Source organism: Sinohyriopsis cumingii, chromosome 5, assembly GCF_028554795.1.
Source record: "Sinohyriopsis cumingii isolate HCF-2022 chromosome 5, ASM2855479v2, whole genome shotgun sequence".
Taxonomy (NCBI): domain Eukaryota; kingdom Metazoa; phylum Mollusca; class Bivalvia; order Unionida; family Unionidae; genus Sinohyriopsis; species Sinohyriopsis cumingii.
The window spans coordinates 75,217,539-75,239,605 of record NC_142965.1 but is presented as its reverse complement, the minus strand read 5'-3'; the positions used below and the strand labels follow the sequence as shown (position 1 = coordinate 75,239,605).

At 35.6% G+C, this 22,067-nt stretch overlaps 1 protein-coding gene across 3 annotated transcripts; it reads left to right on the top strand.

Annotated features, from left to right (window-relative positions):
• Positions 1–212: 212 nt before the first annotated feature.
• LOC149799467 (uncharacterized) lies at positions 213–10,214 on the top strand. 3 transcript variants are annotated; one of them, XM_089958832.1, is made up of 5 exons: positions 213–290; positions 5,834–7,131; positions 7,957–7,996; positions 8,312–8,425; positions 8,804–10,214. In XM_089958832.1, exons 1-5 carry the CDS (start codon positions 239–241, stop codon positions 9,250–9,252), a joined length of 1,953 nt encoding a protein of 650 aa, XP_089814958.1. In that variant the 5' UTR covers positions 213–238; the 3' UTR covers positions 9,253–10,214. The 3 variants fall into 3 exon arrangements, with proteins under 3 accessions (XP_089814958.1, XP_089814960.1, XP_089814959.1); XM_089958833.1 differs by lacking the exon at positions 213–290 and adding an exon at positions 4,549–5,016; XM_089958834.1 differs by lacking the exon at positions 8,312–8,425.
• The last annotated feature ends 11,853 nt before the right edge of the window (positions 10,215–22,067 follow it).

Here is a 22,067-nt window from a genome sequence, read left to right as displayed (position 1 = left end):
TGGGGTCGGAGTGAATGTGATTCTATGCATGCATTATAAAAGTGCACAACCTGAGCCCATTATTTCTGCACTCGCGGCTTTGTAAACGACCTTCACAATGATTAACTCTCTATAGGATATGATCATTTTATGGAAAATATCTATACCCGTTTTCGGTTCACACATAAAAGTGTTTATCTTTTAAACCCATGGGTATACCTGTCTAGGTTTAATCGAGGCCACCGGTGATAATATATGTATGTATGTATACATTAAACAGGTAAAGTTCAACACTACTGAATATAAACAAGGTAAGTTATGTTGCTTTATCTACAAACTCAGGCACATACTCATGCACTTTAAAGATAAGGAATGTATATTGTTTACATCTGCACATTAATATTTTCTAAACATATTAATAGTTTATATTTTGAGACATTGTTTGCTAGTGATCTGGTATGTAGGACAATTACTTAATGGATGCAAGAAAGGCGTATTCAAAATGTGGATTTATTTGATATTAGATAAATACAAACAAAACGTAATTTAACGTAATTTAATCACATGTATGTATGCTTTTAAAAGGCAAGAAAATGAACTGAGATAAGTTAAAATGTACTATCAAGATAAGGCATGGAGCCCTGCCATTATTCCTACAAACAGTAAATAGCTCGGTACTTTCACGAAATCATAAAATACACATACTGGTCCATGACTTATTTTTTCTGGAGCCCTGGGTGGCCCAGTTGTCTAAAGTGCTCGCCTTTACCGATATCACATCTGTCCGTGTGAGTATGAGTCTAGGGTTCAGCCAATGTAGGTATGTGAGAAAACGTGCCACTAGCTTTCCGTGGGTCGGTGGTTCTTACTGGGATTTTCCCGGGTTCTTCCTCCACCAGTTATATTGGTCGCCATGTTTAACCTATCTTGCACTGAAAATAGCTTTCAATCCACAAAAGAAACAATAATTTATTTTCTTTCTAATGATTACTCACCTATTTTAAAGGGCACATTTAAGATGCACATGGAAACTAATGTTTTATAGTCGATAAATATGTTAAAAACTTTCATCGGCATTATATGGTATGGGAAACAATGATTCTAATAATCAGGGTCAGCAAATAAGCTCTGAATGCTAGGAGTCTACCCCATCCCCTTCTATATATCATAGTTTACTGAAGTTATGCTTCCTGATTGAATGAAACATTTTTTTCTCAAGACCATCGAGTTTTAGGTTATTAAAACTATATTGCATTGTTATCATAAGTATGCGACACGTGTAGCAACGCCTTATAACGACGAGAATGATACAATAACGTAGTGAAGAACCGAAGCGGAATATCCGAAGCATCCTAATGTACTTTAAAGTGGTTTCACGGAATCTGTGTGGGGTTGTATTGATAACAGGTAGTCTTCTTGGCACGTGATAAATATAATTTTCTAATTTTTTGTACATTTTAAATGAAGCTCGTGAGATTCGTTTAATATTATTTAACCGTTTGCTTGCCACCCCCACCCACCAAAAATAATTGCGTTCGAATGTCACTCATGTAGAATGTATATATATATATATATATATATATATATATATATATATATATATATATATATATATATATATATATATATATATATATAATCTGCAACAGTATTGGGTCGGACATGAAGTTCTAGAAATGAGGACGACGCTCATTCAAATGGAACAAACGTACATGACACGAATATTACATCAATGCTTAAAATGTATAAATAATTAATTTGTAGCTTTTATCACAGTATTTAAGATTGATGAACGTCATTAAGCACACTGTATGCGGCAAAGGTGGCAGCTTCAGCCGGCCACGGTTAATAATAATACTAAGAAGAAGAAGAAGAAGCAGAAGTACCGTAGTAGTAGTTGTAGTAGTAGTAATAGCAGCACTAGTAGTAGTAGTAGTAGTAGTAGTAGTAGTAGAATAAATGCCCCGTAATTAGGTTTTGTATTCCAAAGTGATAAGACTAACGTCGTCGTCATTTTGTTGCAGGCTAGTATTGGTTGATTGATAAATGCTGAATTAGTTTTTTATGAATGTATGTTGGCATAACATTTTATATTTTCTAAGTTACTTACTTATGCACATGCACTAATCTTTAGTTAGGTTTGAATACTTTTAACCAATGCAGATAACATATAAAGAAATTTGAATCTTTGTAACTTGATTGTCCATTACTGTAGAGGTAAGTGCACTTCACTACGGGTAAATTAGTTTAGTAATGATAAAAACAACGTCAAGAATATGTAAGCACGTTTAATGTTTCTTGCAGTTACCATTAATTTCGTTGCCGCTATAGCCTTAGTTCTGTTTGATCTCAGTTTCATTTTGACTATTCATGGTGTTGTTGTAAAACTTGTTTTTGCTAGTGTTGTTGATCAAATATTTGACAGAAACTCTGGTTATAAGTAAGAGAAAGACCATTTAGTCATTCGCTTACTGTTTTTATTATAATTCCAGTAGAGATTGCCACTCTTCTTTAATTAGGTCACGATAATATGAGCAATACAGGTTGTGATTCTAAGGAAAAGTTCTATATCTTAACTATTCGAGATAATGTTTTCGTCACTACGTGATTATGCACTTCTGTGGAACATGTTTTCCGTGTATGATCGTACTCCTAATCGGCTATTGGGCACAGTTAATAACCTACTACCCCACGTTCATATTACGTTCTTGTCTGATTTTATCGACACATGACTTGTGACAGTAACATTGGTAGCATGAATAGTAGTAATGCTTGTAATTTTGTTGGTGGTAGGGGTATTAAAAGCTTTAAGAGATGTAAGGGTATCAGTAGCAGTAGTGGTAATTGTAGTATTAGTAGGTGCAGCATTAGTAAAAGTTACGCTTGAGGTTGTAGTTGGGTAGTGCCTTAGTTGTTGGCTGTGGTGGTAGTGTATGCCGAGTTTTCTCAATATTTCCTAACTCATTTAAATATTTCGACACGTGTATTGGTTCGTGAGGTCAGAGTGCGTTGCCTATCGAGAATGCCCTTTGATCTCACACGCAGCATGGGATGGGAAAAGTCAAAGGTAACTCAGATTAGTCGAAGTGATGGTCTTAAGAACTCGACTAGTAAAAGTGATAGCGATAAGAACTTGCACTAGTCGTAGCGATGGTGGTAAGAGGTTTAGTTGCATCAACTCAAACAGAAGCAGCATAAATACTAACAGTCGCGGATTGTGTAGTAGTGACAGTAGTTATAGTAGTAGTATTAGTAATAGTAGGGGAAAGTGTAGTAGCAGCTGGTCGGCTTGGTACTTTACAGCAAAGTAACACATGTAGGTTATTTAGTGCTGAGGCAATTGGAGTAAAATGCTTAGACAAAGGACACACCACGGTATTGTCCCGATGGTAGGATACGAACCCGCATCGTTTCGGTCGTGACTTCAACGGACTAACCATTGAACCATCGCGGCTTCCTGTAGTAGCAGTAATAGCGGCACTTGTAGCTACAGTTCTCTTAATAATAGCTTTTGTTAGCTTAATATCAGTAGCAACTGCTACAGAAGTAATGGCAGTACTGGTGTTGAAAACAGGAGTAGCAATAGTAGTAGTAATTACATTGCTATATCAGTAACATTATTATTAGTAGCACCAGCAGCAGTCTTAGTAGTAGTAATAAATTTATGGCCATTTAAATTTTATCTTGTGGGTAAAAATCACTAATTGTACGGCTAGTGAGGTAAAAGTGGAAGAAAACAAAACACATCTCGTGTCATATATTTTCCATTTTTTAAAAGAAGGGTTGTATTTTAAAGTCGATGCATATATCACAAAGTGTATGATTATGGCTATTTTTTAATCAACCTTAAATATTATATTAGCTAATATCTCATGATTTACTGTTTTAAATCTGAAAGTGAACCCTTCTTGGTAATTAATTGTATGACTATCAAGATGTTGTACTAGCAAAGATCAGAAAGGTATAACTAAGATTATGTCTTAAATCATTCGCTAGTGTTGAATTACTTTGGCGTTTAGATTAAAAATAAAATTTAAGTCTCAAAATCGTACTCGAATGCAGCTTAAAATGCTACTGGACAAAACAAGTATAAAAGAAAAATAAAGAAATGATTTCAAAAGGAAGACACAAAACGAAATGGATGGTGTCAGCCCTTAAATATCGGTAGGTCTTAAAGCGATATAAAGGTTAAATTAATAATCGCATCAGGAAATATATTTTACTTGTTTCTTTCACACACAAAAAAATGGGTCACTGATTGGTTGACTGCTATGTTTCGTTTTTCGAAATCAAGACAAGCCGAGTTTTAATAATGTGTGCATACCAATTTAAATTAAAATGTGTGGACGCCCGATACGGTTCAAAACCATAAGAATTTCATATAACATCAGATTAAAACCTCCCGTTACGTCAGCTGATTCTGAAGGATGGAAACTTATATATGCTGCTCGAAGATTACATTTTTATTTTCTTCACGGGTATAGATGGTAACTGTGGTACGATACGCTTGAATTACGATTTGTTTATTCATGCCGCTTGAGGATTTACCGGGTGGATCCCCTTCTATAATAGTATCGATGTGAAGTTAGATCGCACATGAAAAGCTTCACCTTGACAAAATTAAAAATACGATAAACAAATTTCCAAATATAACTTGTAGCTAACCACACGTTTAACTAAATGCCTTCAGTATGTGGAATGAATTTTGACATTATTCATCACGGCTGGTAGAACTAAGCAGTAACTCTCGTATCGCAAGTAATTAAAATGGCTTATTCACTTGTTAATAGTTTTAAAATCTAAGTATATCGTTTCGTTCGATACCTTTTATTGTAAATGAATATGTGCTCCAAACGATTAATATTCGCCAATTATGATATTTCTCGATTTATCAAACAGTTTTGTCATTTCAGACTCAGCTGCTGATGTTGTGGCTTTTAATTTTAGTTCAAATCTCCGTGAGGATTAATTAATAGTACCTCGCACCTGTGTCATATACGAGATCACCTGTGTGCTAGCATATTTTCCTGTGAAAAGGTTCGTGTATTAACGAAGGCTTTTCGTGATAACAATTGAAAGTCAAGAGGTTTGACTTAGTCTAAAACTTTGGAATCATTTGCTTTCACATATGTTCCTGTGTGATAGATAACCTGAGGACATTAGTTCAACAAAGATCACATGATATCTCATATTATTAAATTTCCCCGTCTCATATGGGGCGGGACACGGAAAATTCCAGGCAAAAACTAATATGTTTGAGTTTCACACTTTTGTCTCCAGATAGGAGAACGTCCCTGGACCATTCGTATTTTGTGTATCATCATTTCAAATAATGGTACGGTAACACTCATAGACGTTTTCTATTTATGTGTACTTTCATCCAGTGTAATGATACATCCAAAATCAAATTTAAAATTCACTGAACCGGTTAGACTTAATGTTGTTTTGAAAATCATCATTAAGACACTCAGATATTTGTATTTCGATTTCGTATACTGATACGATAACACTAAATATATGGTAACATATTACTAGACGAAGCAGACTCGGCGATATTTTAAAAGTCTGTTGAAAAGCCCTAGACCACCCAAATTTGGGGGTGCTTTGAAAGTCACTGCAGTCAATTTGTGGCATACGAAAGTTGTCATTTCATTAGTCACTCAAATGTTCAACAGAGTATGACATCGTATCGTTGCACATTAGATATATTCCGTATAAACACAGGTTTTTACCTTAATCGTGTGAATAATGTTCTAGTTGATTCATTAACGGCAGCTTCATTTTCTGTGGCAATTTCACTTTCATTAATAACTTGTAGCAATTAAATTTAATTCGCATATTTGCCTTTCACTAGGTATGGAGCAAAAGAGTAATCAGTTGCTTTTTAGCAACGTCTATGGTGTCTGCAACACCAGATCGACGAACAACCACTCAGTCCTGAGCCTCAGGATGCCAAGCAACCAGTGTAGTGTAAGTTCTAATCGTTTGCCGAACGTAGAATCAAACATCATTTCTAAACCGTTGCCAAGCGACGATTCTGGAGATTCTTGCAAATGTAAACACAACTCAGGAAGTAGTCCGCAGACAACTAGCAGTCCACCAGAAGATAATCAGGACACAAATTCAAGAAACGTCGAAATGCGAAGAAAAAGTGTTAATTTCTCCTTGGGCTCTTCTTTAATGAGTGACGGACACCATTGTGTAACGGATTACAAAATCAACCATGACACAGAGACCAGTTCAGCTCCAACTTTTGTCAGCACTGACTCAACCTCCAGCTATCAAACGAATGGAAACTCTATTTTTGAGGACAACAGTTACACATCGCGACATTCAAGGGCACGTATCCATGAAAATTCCACCAGGAACAATAATACAACATTCAAGACACATAGGCCTGCTTACAGTGAATCGGATGGAAATAGCATTACGACTTCCCATTGCAGTTGTATTGCATCGCACATGAATACAAGAACTACTTTCCCCATCCTAGGTAAATCATATAATACAGATTTTACGCCTGACCAAAGATCGGTCCTCCATCATCAGCAATTACCTGGACATCCAAGTTCAACTACAACTGAGGGCCAGCACAACTTTCCGAAATGTCTTTCCTATGCATGCCATGACCACGCTCGTCCCAACCTTCAGGCGACTCGTTTCGGAAGTCATCCTAACATCTACCATGAGGTTGAACGAAATTTTGATCCAGTATCCTCTGCACCGTTGCTTGATGATACATGCCATAATGCGTCATGCGGGCATTGTGCAACGTCACCAGAATCATATGTTTTACTGCGCGAGACTCAACCATCAAAAACGGTAACAAAATCTGCACTAAGCAACACTAAAGACAATAAAATGGTCGATGAAGAAAGCACTGTGTCATCTCCCAGATCATGTGTTACGAATGAAAAGATAAAGACCTGTTTAGTCATTTTGGTGGTGTTTAACATAATAACCACTGCAGCAATCGGTTTCATATTTTTTAATCACCGTTCTTACCAAGAATGTCCACTATGCAAAGACGTTATGGAACAAGTGAAGAGGCTCAAAGGAGGCAGTATAAATGACAGTCCTATCCAAAAGTACTTGAAAGAAAATAACAAAAACGGTCGCTGTTGTGTGAACCATGCCTTCATTTTTAATTTGGTCAGTCTCTCTCTCTCTCTCTCACCACACACACACACACACACACACACATAATTAAAGTTAAAATTGTCAATCCCATTTCATGGTTTCTTTCTAATTGTCAAATGCAACTGCATATATCATTTTAATTGTTATCGTTCTGCTATTAAATTTTTTAAACCAACGAACTTTACTTTTTAAACAAAGGATTACCAAAGTTGGTGGAAGTGAGAACCTCGAGTGTTATAAATCGCAATTTAATACGAACATTGTTAAAGGGACTTATTAATACAACATTTGGACGTTTATTTAATGTAAGGAAGATATACTTCAATACAACTAAGCTATGCATGAAAATGAACAGGTTGATTCATAGATTCTGTTTGATTTCAACTGCTCCTGTTTTATCTGAATAGATAATAAAAGTATTTCTTACTTTCTTACAAATCGTAAGTAATAAATCGAAATATTGAGCGTGGGGTTGGGATTTTCTTTATTTCTTCGCAAACTTTTCAAGAAACAGTTCGCACAGGTGTGACATGTAACAACTACATAAATTAATTATATATCAATGAATAACTTAATTAATTAGACATAAATAAATGAATCAAATTGTAATGGTAAATAACTGAATCAATCAGGATATTATCAATTGCGTGTATATGGTTTTGTTAATCACGGAAATGACCCTGTGTTTAGTAAATCTGCATATGAAGTATGCATCAGTATTGGTATTCAACCGTCATGCATATTTTGTTTGACTTATTTTTGTTATTGGACTGATTATATTTTGTTTCGTTTTGTCTAAACGTTATTGTGAGTTTCCAGTCGATAGCTTTCTTTCAGATGTCACAGACTAATCTAGGGAACCAGGCACTGCCGCATTGTAAGTTAACACGTGCTCACTCTCTCTCTCTCTCTCTCTCTCTCTCTCTCTAACAATCTGTTTTAAATATATGAACACATATTCCTTTAACAGAACATGAGAAAACATGTATGGGTTGCATACACCCACATTTATCGATCCATCGAGAGAGAGAGAGAGAGAGAGAGAGAGAGAATCTCATGACAAGCTTTTAACATGTACGTTTGTAAAAAGAATTCAAATGTAATTGGAACTTTTGCAAGCTTTTTATTCCTTCGTTTACATTTGCCTTCCTTTGATTTAAAAATGAAAATTATTTGGCCATTGTATTTCCAGATATTAAATCGATTGAAGACACTATCAAAGAGAATATTCAAAACTCGTCAGAGACGGTTGCCCTCCATCTCGAAAGTTTGAAGGGTACCATTCCATTTATTTATGTGCTTCACGGTAAGTAAAGAACATGTATGTATGTATGTATGTATGTATGTATGTATGTATGTATGTATGTGTGTGTGTGTGTGTGTGTGTGTGTGTGTGTGTGTGTGTGTATGTATGTATGTAACATATAGACCAAGACAGACATTTACTTAACGACAAGACAGTATGCAGGAAAATACAGATCTCGACCTTGCTTATTGTACAATGTTAAGGCATTATTAACTTTTTGCTTAGAACAAAAGTAAAAATAATAAACGAGAAAGCGAACAATAAATTGTATGCATAGGATTATCCGTATTGGTAAATGTTTTATTTGCAACTTCTAATTTGTATTTTGCGGTTAAAACGTCCAGCTGCATAATTCTAATACTAATGAACTGTATTTAGATGATGGTCTTCCGGGCCAGAAGGTAGATATGGTAATGCTCAGATGGGATTTTCATGCCAAGGAAAGTGTTAAGGTGGGAAAGTCTTGGGATATTCTCGACAGTGATACAAAAATAAAGATACCACTTACCGGCGTCTACTACATCTACGCAATGGTCCAGTATCGGTATGCACCAGGAGGCAGTACACAAACCTCTGACAATGTACCAAATGTTGAGGAGTTTCCACTGTCCATAAACCTTTACAAATATACGGACAAAAATCAGAGCTTACTTGGTACTGTGATACAACACTGCAAAATCGTCTCTGTGTCCATTGAACATAATAGCATCATAGAAAGAATAGTGCGGCTGACAAAAGATGACAAAATATCATTGGCCGTGTCTAATAAGCAGTCTCTTAGAGATGACAGAAGCATTCACCAGATTGGGCTTCTTAGAGTGGATTGAAATGTAATTCTTTTCTTTCTCTTTACATTTCAACGTTAACAAATAACGTGGCTGCTTTGCATTGAAATTTGGACCAGAGGACATATCTTCGGACATATTATCTCATTGTTATATTAGCTTTAACAACGGGCTATTACCCGTCCGGTTAGGCAGATTCTCACTTCCAATATCCACCTCGTAAAATATGGTGCCCATGTCTCACCTAGCCAGGATGAAGGTAGAAATATGGTTGACAGAATCTGTAATGTTAATTGACGGAACAATTGAGCCTGTCATAAAACGAAGATCTTTCTTCATCTCCACCTTTCCTCCGCATGCGTATACTCGATATATATTAAGATAGCTTGGCAGTAGAGCATCCATCCAGATACGTGATGAGCTTGGATGACAAGGGGCATGCACTTGTGTGGTCTAGTTGTCCATGTCCCATCTATCGTAACACAACATTAACTATAGACGTAAAAATGGAATATTTTCTACATTACACAGCACCATGGTCCAAAACTGCAAGCTGCATAACTACTATAGGTATTATTTCATCACATATAAAATGTTTTTAATTCGCGTACTGATCGTTAGAGACGATATGGACTTTGAATTTATTACACCAATCTCTCCATTATAAAGTTGTAATTCCGTGGATTTGAATTGTTAACTGCTAAAGAAGATTTTAACAAATGTATGTGCTATGTTTATGTCTTCAGACTCGATGATTGAAATAATCTCAGTCAGACATATATCTATTTGAAGTGGGACATCATCATTTCCACTCACAGAACATCGTGTACATCTACAACAACGCTAAATTTGAATCCTATGACTGCATGAAATTGTTGTGTTATTTTCAATGAGCTTGTTTTATGTATTCTTGCTTTTCTTGATTTTAATAAAGAGTATTTCAAATGTTAATATTGCCAATGTTTGATACTAAAATATTGCATTTATAAAGTATATTTTCTTAATTAGTTTACATCTATTTCTTCTATACCTTACATTGTCTATCTTGTAGTGCAAATCGTCTCAATCACTTTATTACTTGTTCCTTAAGATTGTATATGCCATCATATCATAATTCGGTCAAACACTGAAACTGCATTTCGAAAATGGCTCTTACTGTATATGTGGCGCCGCAGTTGTGCAATTGTTGGTGTTCCGGGATCGCGACCGAAAGTATGTCAGTATAAATTAACAACGTTGGATGAGTCATCGTCGACACACTTTATTCCAATGCGCATCACTAAAACCTTTATGTTTTTGTTCAAAATAAACAAAACAAAAAACAAGGCCAAACCATATATTACTCAAACTAATCGTAAAAAGCCATATATGACTCAAATTATCGTGTACATGTTGTCATATACACGGTGCAGATTAAAAGTATACCCTTGAACAATTGTTATTGTTATTGTGGGGTTTAACGCCATTTTTCAGCACACGATAGGCTATACATGGCGGCCAGTATTAATGGTGGAGGAAGAACCCGGGAAAACACCGGAAAGAACCACCGACCCTCGAGAAGCTACTGGCAAGCTTTCTCACATACCCACATTGGCTGAATCTTAGACTCGAACCGCCGCAGACAGAGGTGAGATGGCAGTGATCCGTAACGAAAAGCGCTTTAGACCACTCGGCCACTCGGGGCCCCACCCTTGAACAAAGATTTTTCTGTAATTTTACAATTATTACTGAATTCACAATTGAGTACAATCAATGGACACTGTACAAAAATTTCCACCTTTTTCTCACAAAACATATAATAAATTATTTCGCCTGGAATATATTGTATTGTGAAAGCTTTCACAGAAAATATCGTGTATTATGAACTCTTTCGCACAAAATATTGTTGTATTATGAACTCTTTCGCACAAAATATCGCGCATCATGAGATAACCTTAAAGCAATGACTTTTTAAGCACCGTTAACATCTTTTAAGTGTGATTTAGTGGTTTTATTTACGCAGTTGGCTTCCAGCTGCACTTAATACATCCTTATGATAGTTTGCTTTTATACTGACACTTGATAACCTATACAGGTACACCAAAACGTGGTCTCAAGCAAAGAATCCCCTCAGCAGTGTTCTTTCTAATACATTCTAATAAGTGTACTCAGACATCGTTTTGACAGCCCAATTAGGACTGGATTTTTTAAAATGGCTTTTGCTGCCCTGATATGAAGTATGTACAAAATATCCTCGTCGAAGTGGAGGGTACTTTCTTGACCTTGACAATTCAAAAGAAACTTAAGTGTTAAATAAAGTGTATATGAACGTCTAATTAGCCAACCTGAAATGTGACATGTAAACGACGCATAAATCACATTTTGAAATGTGTCTATGAAGCTTACGATTGGATATGATATATAACTTAGTATATATGGTACATTAAGACCTCTGTCCATTTTTACATGCAGTCAAGCAAGTGTGCCAAAAACGAATGTAGTCACTCATCTTGTCCTTGTAGATATCTGAACTCAATGTTTTCAGTAAGGCATGCAGATCACCACCGCGTGGACTCTGCCAATCGACTATTGGTTTCCTCATTATACCAACTATCTAAACCATTTAGCTAGTAGCACCTGCACTTTGTCATGAGAGAAAAACTTCTTAGTCTCAGGTGATGCACGTGTCATGTTATTTATATCTTGTTGGCGTGAATTAAGGTCATCTGCTTTTAGCAACATACACGTTTTCGAGGAGGTGTACAGTGGGGCACTTAATGTTTCACCCATGTTATGTAAAACGTGTGCCGACCGAGGTTAGATCCTCATGCATGTGATGTGAATGGATACATTTAATTGTAGGTCGTCCATGGTTTTATCTGCTTAATCTCGCTTATTTGCAGTAAGGTTACTAAATGAAATTATATAAATACGACGGCAAATATAAAGTTATCTGTTTTTTATATATCCTTTTAGAAAGTTTAAAACAGTCCATTTATTCTTGCAAGAATGTAATACTAGAAATCAGTTATTTTTTACCATTTATAATTTAAGGATATTCTCAGAAAATACATATAGACTTGTGCCATTTGATAGTGAATTCATACATATTTTGGGCGAATAAGTTCAAAGCAACATGTACGTGAAATAATTGGTCACGAATTAAATGTGGTTTCAAATGTACATGACAAATTCATGTTTCATCAAAGCTTAGCTATGTGTGTGTTATTTGGATTTTTAACGTAGCTTTAATAATTGTATTCATATCGTTACGATGTATGCAGTGTGGCTGTTTTAAGTGATGTCTAGCACCAGGGCATGTAGCATGACGAACCCAGTCACATTATTCTGACACCAGGCGGACTGTCCTAACACTAATCTCATAATGCTGAGTGCCAAGACAGGCACCTGTTAGTACTAATTTTATAAGTCTTTGGTTTAACTCGGCCGGGGTTCGAACCCGCAACATGCCACATCCGAGGTGGACGCTGTAACCACTTGGGCCACCGGGGCGGTTCAAAGCTTAACTAACTTAATGTTACGTATAACATCTATCTATAGGTGATATGTACATTTGTATTTACAAGCGTTAAAGTGCCAACGGGTCAAATTTTCATGTTTACTTTTGAAGTAATATAACATATCATCGATACAAATTACAAGTGAAGGGTTACTGTCCTTGGAATACAGAGAATAAAGGATTACTAAATACAAGTATAACTGTTCTGAGAACGAAATCGTCCTGAAGCGGGTATAGTAGTTCAATATAGAAATAGGTGTTAGTAGTAGCAATAGGAAATAAATTGGGGTAAATATGACCGTCTGGCAACGAGAGTTATGGTGTGCAATAAAGCTCCCATAAACTAAAAAGGGTGAACGGTTTAGGGACCAAGTGGAAAGTTAATGTAAAACAACAACAACAACAACAACAACAACAAAGAGAAAACAGCCTGCAATAACTGACAAACTATCTCAATAACAAGAACTAATTTATACCAACCATCACTCCGTCTTACTAAACTGCACCCACACGTACTGACAAAGTTGCCGTCTTCGCGACCAAATCTCACACTTATTGACCAACACACCATATTACTAAGCAGCGTTTACACCTACCGACCAACATGCACCTCTACGAACCATCATCTGCTCATCACACCCACTGCCCAGCATCGTTATGGGACTCAGCGTTAAGGGGCGCTATAGCCATCTATCGAAATTGAACAAGAAGGAGACCCATATAATGACATATTTTGGCTTATTTGTTAAATCCCCGGGTAAAGTTAATATCAGTTCAAGATTCAGACGAGATTCTACTCCATTTCTGCAATGTGCTTCAGTGAAATAGACGTTAAGAAATTACTGCATGATCAAGTAATGTCAGAATTTGGCTTAAGTTAATGTTCTCTTGTACTGTAAGGTTGTTGTCCTGCTACTTTATTTGTTCTCAAAGCGTTAAACCGCTCCGGTGGCCTAGTGGTTAGAGCGTCCGCCTCGGATGCGGGAAGTCGTGGGTTCGATCCCCGGCAGAGTCATACCAAAGACTTACAAAAATAGTACTAACAGCTGCCTCGCTTGGCGCTCAGCATTAAGAGGTTAGTGTTAGGACTGGTCGGCCTGGTGTCAGGATAATGTGACTGGGTGGGACATCATGCTACATGTCTGCGGCATGATGCCCCGCTGCTAGACATCACTATAAACTGCCACACTGCAGACATCGTAACAATATGACTGAAAAATTGTTAAAGCTACGATAAAAATTCCAAATCACAAACACACACACATACACACTGAAAGCGTTCAGCTTTATAAAGCTTCAATAAAGATTTATTTATTCCCTTTACTTCAGCCACTCTCACGTTTGCGTATGGTGATAACAAATACATTCATTACATCTGTCCTACATACATGTAGCGTAACATGTCTTGAACCTTTTCTATAACTGTAGGAAACAATTCCCTCTTGCGTTTGAACTTGAATTCCATTTGTTCTTTGCAGCTCTGCTTTATAAATAATTATGGTTTTTTCTTAAAGGCATGCATTGCTAACACTAAAACATTCTAGATTATGTTGTACGGCTATGAAACAGTACAACTAAATACATTTAACTTGATACCTAAATAAAAATTAAAATGGGTTGCTTTTCATCCTGATGTACCCTTATTCACGAAGCTTGCGCTTCTCTCTCTCTCTCGCTCTCTCTCTCTCTCTCTCTCTCTCTCTCTCTCTCTCTCTCGTGATGATTACTTTTGTGATAAAGAAGCAATGGATACAATCCGACTACCTTTTCTTTTATGTTCATGAATCAATGAATTATGTTTCTGCTCAACATTATTGTCATGTGTTGAAATACACATATTACAAACAGCCAGGAAACAGTTGCTTTGTTTTGCTTTTATTATCGTTTTAACTTGATGTGTTTTAATGTTATTAAGCAATTTTTTTTGTTCTCATAAAAGTATCCCAATTTAAATGGGGAAAATCCAAGAACGTATCTAATGACCTCTGATTCAATTCATATCTTCCTTCTACCGTTATGTAGTTCATTTAAACTATTAATTGCTAGAAATGTGCCCACCTGTTACACGCACTACCGACAACCTCTAGTGAACTTGATATTTAGTTCATATTATATTGATAAAGTTTGTAACGACTTTCTTTGGACTTTTGGTCATTTTTACTGCTTGTAAGTTACATTTAACCAGCTATCTTGTTATAGATGATATTTGCTGCTCAATTTCCAACTCTTTCTTTATATATTTAAATATTCTGGTAAATAAAACTGATATTATTTTTATCTTCAATGGAACCTAATTATTTTTCGAATTATATATATATATATATATATATATATATATATATATATATATATATATATATATATATATATATATATATATATATATATATATATCCATTTAAATAGAGCGAACATGAACAGAAGGATAGTAAAAATGATTTGTTCTGAAATTTGAATGTACTCGGTTATGAAAATGTTGTACAATAAAAAGCATTGATGAAAGCTGATACATGAATAAATGTGTTTGATAAGGCACTTGCAATTCCGATTTCGACGACTTTAATGAATGCATATAAATAATTTGTAGAAAATGCTATAAAATATTATATTGCACAGTATCAAATATTTATCTCTCATTTATCAGTTGATGCAACAGATTTTATATTATCATGATGTAGGTGAAAACAATACAAATACCCAATAATAAATAAACAAAATAAACATCGAGCGCTTTACTCTACAGCTACAAAATAATATGGAAGTAACTTATAGGATTAGCAACCGCCCATGCATCCGACGCAAATGTTGGTGAAGGAGAGAGGGTGTGAGAAATTCCCTTTAAATAATTTTTTTTTAAGGGAACCTTAGAATCAAGTTTTGGGGTGCTGGAGGTGGGAAGGATTTCCTGCTACTTAACGTCAAGTCATTGGTCTCGACAAAATATGGAAATAAATGACGACCGCAAAATGACAAACCTGTATACTGACCATTACAACAGACCATTACAATGACGACCACAAACATGTAGACAGACCATTACAACAGTCTTTATATCCTACTGTTGTACAAAGACGGCAAACCGAAATCCTGAGGTAATACAAATGTAAACAATAGAGACAAATGTGTTATTTGATTAGCAATCGAGGATGCGACTTTCATATATTATTACCACGAATGAATCAAAGCGGAAATCTACCACCAACTGAGCAAATATTATTTTATCTGCAAAGCAATAAAGAGAATTTGAAAGTGCTACGAATTATGAATAAGTCGTTGATTCAAAATTAGAATCTAGGAAATTTGATATTGAAGGTTTGACGAATACATTAAGGACATAAAGAAATCAGCAGACAGACAGATGCAACCAAATTTTAAAGCTTAGTTGGAACGTGTTTAATCTAAATGAGCATTATTAATTGAACAGTAAAATGAGTTGAAGCTAAATGCTAACAAAGACGTTTTCCAATAGGTCTACAGGCTATAAATATAGTGTGCATCGAAGGGAATGCAACAATTACCGTTATTAATGCATGAGAAGATGAACTTTTGCTCTGTTGATGGAAAATAGAGTAAAAGAATTTGTTAGATTCCAATGGTTCAAGACATAGCAGAGAGTTATTGAAAGACAAAATAAAAGAAGGTTTGAAACATAGTGGCAGCTATTTTGTTTCCTAGATATGAAACCATGCATTAATAGTTTTTTGCTGCGTGGTGTCATTGGCAGTGCCAGATGCTAGGTGCCTTTTTATTGTTAGACAAAATGACATTTTTTTGCATTGTTTGGCCAAAGATGTAACACAATATTATAACAGACAGAAGATGAATCAACTATTTCGAAAAGTAAATTAGACCGAATCCTCAACCTTCACATCAATATAAACGTTTTTGTTTCTTTTGTTTGCATGATCTTTGTCTTTCAAATCAAGCACAGATGATATAAAATTATGATAATTTTGGTATTTCGTTTCCAATTATTCTTGTCCACTAGAAAGTAGCATGTCCGGCCTATATCCTTATCTGCAATAATCAACATATGGTCAAAATTGTCTGACGTTCCCGGCTCCAGTTATCAAGACACCCTAATCAACATTTTACTCCCTGTCTCTCGGTCTCTCATCAATAACTAATTGGGGCGTTATCGAAACATGTCTTTTCATCTTAACATACTGGTCCCTCTCATTCCCATAATATATCTCCTCTCATAACATAACTTGTCATATTAACATGCTGATCCCGTTCTTTTCCATAATGTAACTTAATTAAATATTTGATGTGATGTAATGTGATTTGGATTTTTAAAGCAGTTTTAACAACGTTTCAGTCATATCGCTACGATGTCTAAAAATGTGGCAGTTTATTGTGATGTCTAGCACTGGGTCATCATGCCGTAGACATATAGCATGATGTCCCACGCAGTCACATTATCCTGACACCAGGCCGACCAGTTCTAACACTAACATTTTAATGCTGAACGCCAAGCGATGTAACTGATAGTACCATTTTAATAAGTCTTTGGTATGACTCTGCCGGGGATCGAACCCACGACTTCCCGCATCCGAGGCGGACACTCTAACCACTAGGCCACATTTTAGTACTTGAATGTAAAAATGGAATTTATTAACTTATTTCACTAAAGTTTGTTCATTTTCATCGGTTAAAAGCCAATAATACTACTAACATTCCGTATCTAGTTGTTTCCATTTTACTATGCAATTACGTTGATTGTGCAAATATTTCATATCACACAGCTCTCTATCAGTAACCAGATTCGTCCATTCAAACCTTAAAGTGTAGTTATCACATAGTTGTTCCAGTGTACCATTTTGTCGTCTCTTAGATGCATGTGCAACAGCTCTGCTGACTGGAGTGTTAATGTTAGTAGCGGGACAAGAATAAAGATCAATGTTAATTGCTTTAATTTGAAGTCAATTACTTGTTGGTCAATTCACAAACTGTATACATTAAGTAAATCATGAAAGTTACAAGATGGTTTTCATTGTTGTCATGCATTTTCGATATTTTGTTTAGTTTTCCATTTCTCATTCATTCTTGTTCCTTGCACAGCATCTTTACAAATTAAAAGTATCTTTACACATTCAAAGTTGTGGGATCATAGATTATTTTATATATAACTGAATCATCTTAAATATCAAATAGCAGAAAATTGGAGTGTTAGGAAACGCTTCTATCATTACAGCTTGCATTGATTTTTCAGACCAGGATAGAAAATAATACGATAGAAGACAAATCTACTTCTTTTAAGTTAGTACTTTGAATTCCTTGTATGCATATCAAGGGAATAGAAACAGTGCCCATTGTGGACGGCATGTATTAAATAAGGGAAACTTTATCAAAGGTTTCTGGGGCCCCATGTGGCCGAGTGGTCTAATGTGTGTATGTGAGAAAGCTTGCCAGTAGCTTCTCGTGGGACGGTGGTTCTTTCCGGGGGGTTTCCTCTGGTTCTTCCTCCACCATTAATACTGGCCGCCATGTATAGCCGATGGTTTGCTGAAAAATGGCTTTAAACCCCACAACAACAACAACAACAACAACAACAAAAGTTTTCGTATGTACTACTTTATTTCTGTAGTTTCACTTTCTATGAAGGTGTCTACTAATGCATGTTTTACTGTATATAACTACAAATATTCACATTAATATTCATGGGTCACGACATTATTATATTAAGAGTCCTTTTCGCAGAAAACACGATGTTCTACTTCCTCATTTCGTTTTTATCCAGTGCCTTTGTGGATCAGTCTGGGCGATAGGTAACGTTTGAATCAACCGATATCCAAATTCAAATAAAAATACCTCATGATACAATATAGAAATCGGATCTGTGCATTACTCTGTAATAACATTAGTGACTGCCTCTCTTTATATTCTCCACGGTACATATAAATAGATTCACACGTAAATTTTAAATATACATAAAAGACTTTCAAAGCTAGTCAGTGAATTCTGATACGAGTCAGACTGAGTTTAAATCAAGCCACTATCCTCTCCTATCCTCGAAAAGGAGGCTCGCTTAACTAGTATGCGTCCAGTACAATTTCCTATTCCCCGTGAAGCATACATTAAGTCTTAATGTTTGAGTACACATAGATAACGCGTTCGTATTAGATTATATAAAGTATGAACGTTTAAATTTACCATATCATGTGTGAACTGACCATAGGAATAAAAGACTTAGGTCAAAATCCGTATTCAATTCCTTGCAAGTATTTTTCAACAGGCTGGGAAAAAATTAAGCTTTCGTCAAGGAATATCAGTCACTCCTTTAGGTGCATATCACCCATACACTACTCCATTAACCTTTGAAGGTTGCCGCGACCATAACCCATCCTGTTCCACTCATAAAGGTCTAGATCTCCTACGCTAAAAGCTGTCTTGGGCTTATCTTGTTTTGGTACCTCAATGTGCCAATATGCTGATGTAAATCGAGCTAACGGAAGAATCCAGAAGAAGCCTATATATATATATATATATATATATATATATATATATATATATATATATATATATATATATGATGGGGAGGGGGTCGGCATACGTAGGTAGCATGTATGCTTACTTCCGAGTTTTGTTATTTAACATTCTCTATCATTATAAATCAAAATTGCACCATTGGACTTTCAAACAAGTATTACATGTGAGGAATAAGGTGACTCAGATTCACAAATGATACCAGCAGATAGAACTTCTTTAACGTGCTGCCTCACTTCTTCGTGTATGCCTGGAGGAATTATCCTATACTGTTCCTTATATGTGATGTCACCTTGGGTAGGTATTGTATGATGAACTAAGTCAGTTTTCTCAGGATCGCTGTAACTAGTAGCAAAGATATGCTTTCAGTTTCCCAACACCTGATTAAAACGAAAGACTCGTGCCTGTGATAATCTTGTGGTATCTATCTTTTGACACCTGGGATGCTGTCAGATTCTTCATTACAGGGATGACTAGGAATGCGAAATGCCAGATTATCAATTACCCTTGCACATCCTAAGTGGGGCTTTGACTGTATAACTGACATGAGAACTTTTCACTTGTTTGTGATATATAGTGTGATTCGAAGCATCGAATGCAGTGTAGATTACCACATTAAAAAATATTACTATCTACATTCCTAGCAATTCCATTTACAGTGATGGTTTCATATAGTTTCATGGATAATAACTGTTTCCCCACAAACTTTGACTTTAAATAGCTTTGGATCTAATGCATCCAAGGCAGCTTTATTTACTGAGGGTATAATTTCAAAAGTGTACGAAGACATATCATAAATGTTCTACAACGCCTTAAAACATTAGTTCCTACAATAAAAAGAAAAACGTGAACGACTAAGATCGTTATCAGGTATAACCATGGCTGGTATGTAAAAATTATATAACACCTCGTACATGTACGCGAAATAATTTTATCACGTTTATAGTTAGACGATCACACGAAATTAATATTCTACCACAAGCATTTATTTACATCATTTCATATATTTTGATAAGTATGGTTGTTTGCATTGTTAATCCATTAGCCCTAGATCATTAAATACATTAATTCCACGCTTGAAACAAAACCGTTTTTGCACCTTATAAAATGTTAGTATTCCATGATGGAGACAAAATAGCTGACATGTATTATATTTGCTGTCAGAAAAGGCATCCATATGAATGACGTGGCCTTTGTATTTTCTACGGTATATGTGTCTATGGTCTTCCTTTATATATGGGTGTGGGGTGAAGCGGAGTAGCTACAAACGTAAAGCATTTTAAACATACACATTTTGGCAAAATAATTAGTCCTACAATGAAAGTATGCATTCAATAACTTGTGCAAAACATTAATAACGTATTGGAATGTGTGCCAATTATCAAAATGTTTCACTATATATCAACACTTGCTTTTGTATGATAACTATCTATTACCCCTATTCTTGTCTGCTCTGTTTAAGTATGTGGAGAGTGTGGTCAACTATGTTTTCTTAAGGTTGTATTCCTCCTCCTCCAGGTCTTATTACCGCCCATGACTTGTCCTTCTTCTTCCTCTCCCTCTTAAATGTCGCTCTGGACTTGAGTTCAAGAGTGAGCTGGTTTCTCAAGTCTGGGTAATAACAAAGTTTCCACATCTGAGTTTATTATAGAGCGTGTATCTTCTCTACTACACATTATAATTACTAATGTGGGTCCGTTGTCTTGGTAATTAATTTTTATAAGTAAATATATTTCATTACTTTCAATCTTTTATGACAACAGTAGTAATGGAAAGTAATTAACAACCCAAAAATATGACTTAATGGACGTTTTGGACCCGGATGTCCTACTCCAGTCTCAATATTAATACTTCAGCTCTTTTCTTACTCCCAGTCAAACTGTACCTCAATGCCAGGTGTCTCCGCTCCGGTGGGCCTAGTGGTTAGAGAGTCCACCTCGAATGCGGGAGGTAGTGGGTTCGACCCCCGTCTGAGTCATACCAAACACTTACAAAAATGGTACTAACAGTTGCCTTGCTTGTCGCTCAGCTTTAAAAGGTTAGTGTTAGGACTGGTCGGCCTGGTGTCAGGATAATGTGACTGGGTGGGACATCATGCTACCTGTCTGAGGCACGATGCCCCAGTGCTAGACGTTACTATAAACTGTCACACTACAGACATCGTAGCGATATGACTTTATAATTATTAAAGCTACGTTACAAATCCAAATCACACACACACACACACACACACATATATATATATATATATATATATATATATATATATATATATATATATATATATATATATATATATATATATATATCTTTCTTTTGATATTGAAATATTTATTTGTCAAACACACCTACTTCCGATCTGTATTGTTGTTTTGTTTTACAAACTGTACATACTTATGTAGGAAGCTGAAACAACGAGTATCAGGATTTGGTGCACTACTGTACAAAGTACGTCGATTTAATTCATTTTCTTACAACAAAGCCTTTTTTAAAATATAACTATAAAAAGTAGTTTTAAACAAATTTAAACATTTCTCTCAAAATAAAAATGTAATTAGGAAAGCCATAAGGGATCAGAAAGAGAAGAATATCGTATTCTCCTTTCTTGACATGTTGCACAGTTTGGTAGAGTGGTTGTGTTCTACGTCATTAACTTAGATGGACACAATATTGCATATAATTATGCAAATTTAGGACACTGTAATTCTTCTCGGGATCTGTTGATCTCTACAGAGCGTTATGTTTAACATGGAGACTTTCGATTCGTTAGGCTACATGCGAATATATTTGAGCGTTCATATTTCATAATGAGAAACTCTACGTACTTCATATTACTCAAAAATTGCTATTTAAATAGTATTTAATCAGT